We start from the raw sequence: 1,965 nt of genomic DNA on the forward strand, positions 1-1,965 counted from the left end.
TTGGCCAAAATATTAAGTTAAGTTACGGAAATTAAGTCTAGACTAACTGAGCTTTAAGCCTGCTCACATTAAAAATGGGGGATGAACGAACACCAGAGCATAGCGTACAGTGCTTGCAAATACAGCTACCACAAGTGAACGCTACTTATAAAAGCTCAGTTAGTCTAGACTTAATTTCCTTAACTTAATTTAACTTAATATTTTGGCCAACCTGTTATATGAGAATCTGTGTTGGCGGTTAGTTAAAACCTAACTTAACCTAAGAAACTTAAGAACCTGTAGGTTTTAGATTCTTAAGTTACGGCCTTACATAAATTTAGAACGGTGAGAGAATCGGTTTTGCCATATGTTCATTTTTGTATTTCTTTACAATAAATTAACGCAAAACATTTTGTTTGCATGAATTTTTTTGATGTGGCATCCCTGGCGGCGAACTGCCAAACAGCTGAGAAGAAAAATATAAATCAAAACAAAACATTTGCAAATTCAAATTGTTGCGATAGATGACGAAAAACTGATTCAGCTCGTATCCACCAACAGGGAGCTTTTTGACAAATCCTGCGCTGGATATAAGTTGTTGGAGCGAAAAAATGATATATGGAGGCACATAGCAAAGGAGATGGACAGTATAGGTAAGTGGAACTGTGACGGATTGTAGGGCTTTGTGGTTATGGACTTTCTTTTGCAGATGAACAGTGTTCGCGAAGGTGGTTGGCATTGAGGGAAAGGTACGCCAGGGAGATACGACGACTCAATGCTCCATCTGGAAGTGGAGCATCGGCCGAAAAAGTTTGGCCATTAATGGACTCGCTACAGTTTTTAAAAAAGCATATAATTCCACGGAGGTAAGCGTTTTAAATATGGTATAAGATGGTAGTAAGATGCATATTTAATGCAAAAAATCATAATTGCAGGTGTAGAACGAGCAAAAACCTTATCGATTCCTTGCCGCCATCGCCGCAGGATCTTAGTCCATCGCCATCAATTTTGGAGCAAAGTGCGCAGCATTTATCATCATCACCTATTACGGTTCCAGAGTTGTGTCAAAGCGATTTATCGCCCTCCCCGTCAGGCTCCATGTCAGCAAATCGTAAGCGGGTAAAAAAAGAGGGGCAACGAACACGATATGGACAAGTTATTCTATGAGAGTGGAGATGTTCAAGCAGGCGTGCACAACTCCTGAAGCGGCAGGTGAAAACGACGTTGTTGATAACTTCACAAAGATGATGCAGGCATCAACCAAGCAGATGAGCGCTACAAAGCAAACCATTACTATGGAGCGCATAACGGCCGTTGTGATGGCGCTGCAGAGGGAGACGGAGCCATAATTCTTTTTAAGAATGTAATGTAATGCATGATAAAAACATTACAAGGTAAAATCATTGAGTGGCAGTCTGACTTTGCTAGCAATATAACTTTAAAATTCGAACTCAAGCTCACACACACATTCTCATTTTTAATCTCAAACAACAACAATTGTGAACAATTTAATTTACTTATTTTCAATTTTATATGATTTTAAAATGTTTGTAAACGTCAGAAACAAATTAATGATTTTACCTTCTAATGTTTTTAACAGTGGCGGACACAGGTAGGGGAAATTGGGGAAATTTTTTAATTCATGGAAAGTGTGTCAAATTTCACTTGAGTTTGAAATTTTAGCTGTGTGTTAAGCTCGATGTATTATGTTATTTAAGTAGGCCTATCAGTTTTTCGAATTCACTGAATTTTCAAAATGTTGAAATTATGCACTTAATTTTCAATTTTTACTTTTTTTGTTATTTTTTCAAATTTGTATTATTTTACCCAGTTGAAAGTCACAGCAAGTTTGAATATTTTTGCAGGTTCAGAAAACAACGAAAATTCCAAAATTTTGAATTTTATAATGTTATTATACTTCTTTAGATTTCTTATTTTTAGGATAATTTCCAAAATTTCAACAACTATCGAAATCCGGGAGATTCT

The 1,965-nt window shown here is 36.6% G+C and overlaps 1 protein-coding gene across 1 annotated transcript; it reads left to right on the forward strand.

The window, feature by feature from the left end:
• The first annotated feature begins 498 nt into the window (after positions 1 to 498).
• On the forward strand, positions 499 to 1,239 carry LOC108368927 (uncharacterized). The gene is made up of 3 exons (XM_017623895.1): positions 499 to 632; positions 689 to 845; positions 915 to 1,239. Exons 1-3 carry the CDS (start codon positions 620 to 622, stop codon positions 1,144 to 1,146), a joined length of 402 nt encoding a protein of 133 aa, XP_017479384.1. The 5' UTR covers positions 499 to 619; the 3' UTR covers positions 1,147 to 1,239.
• Positions 1,240 to 1,965: the final 726 nt, after the last annotated feature.

Source organism: Rhagoletis zephyria, unplaced genomic scaffold (genome assembly GCF_001687245.7).
Source record: "Rhagoletis zephyria isolate East Lansing unplaced genomic scaffold, Rhagoletis_zephyria_1.1 Rzeph_scaffold_03393, whole genome shotgun sequence".
In the NCBI taxonomy this organism is placed as follows: Eukaryota; Metazoa; Arthropoda; class Insecta; order Diptera; family Tephritidae; genus Rhagoletis; species Rhagoletis zephyria.

Excerpts from the sequence above, each read along its gene's own strand:
- LOC108368927 (XM_017623895.1), top strand. Across the intron at positions 846-914 it reads AAGCATATAATTCCACGGAG|GTGTAGAACGAGCAAAAACC; the intron begins GTAAGCGTTTTA and ends TCATAATTGCAG.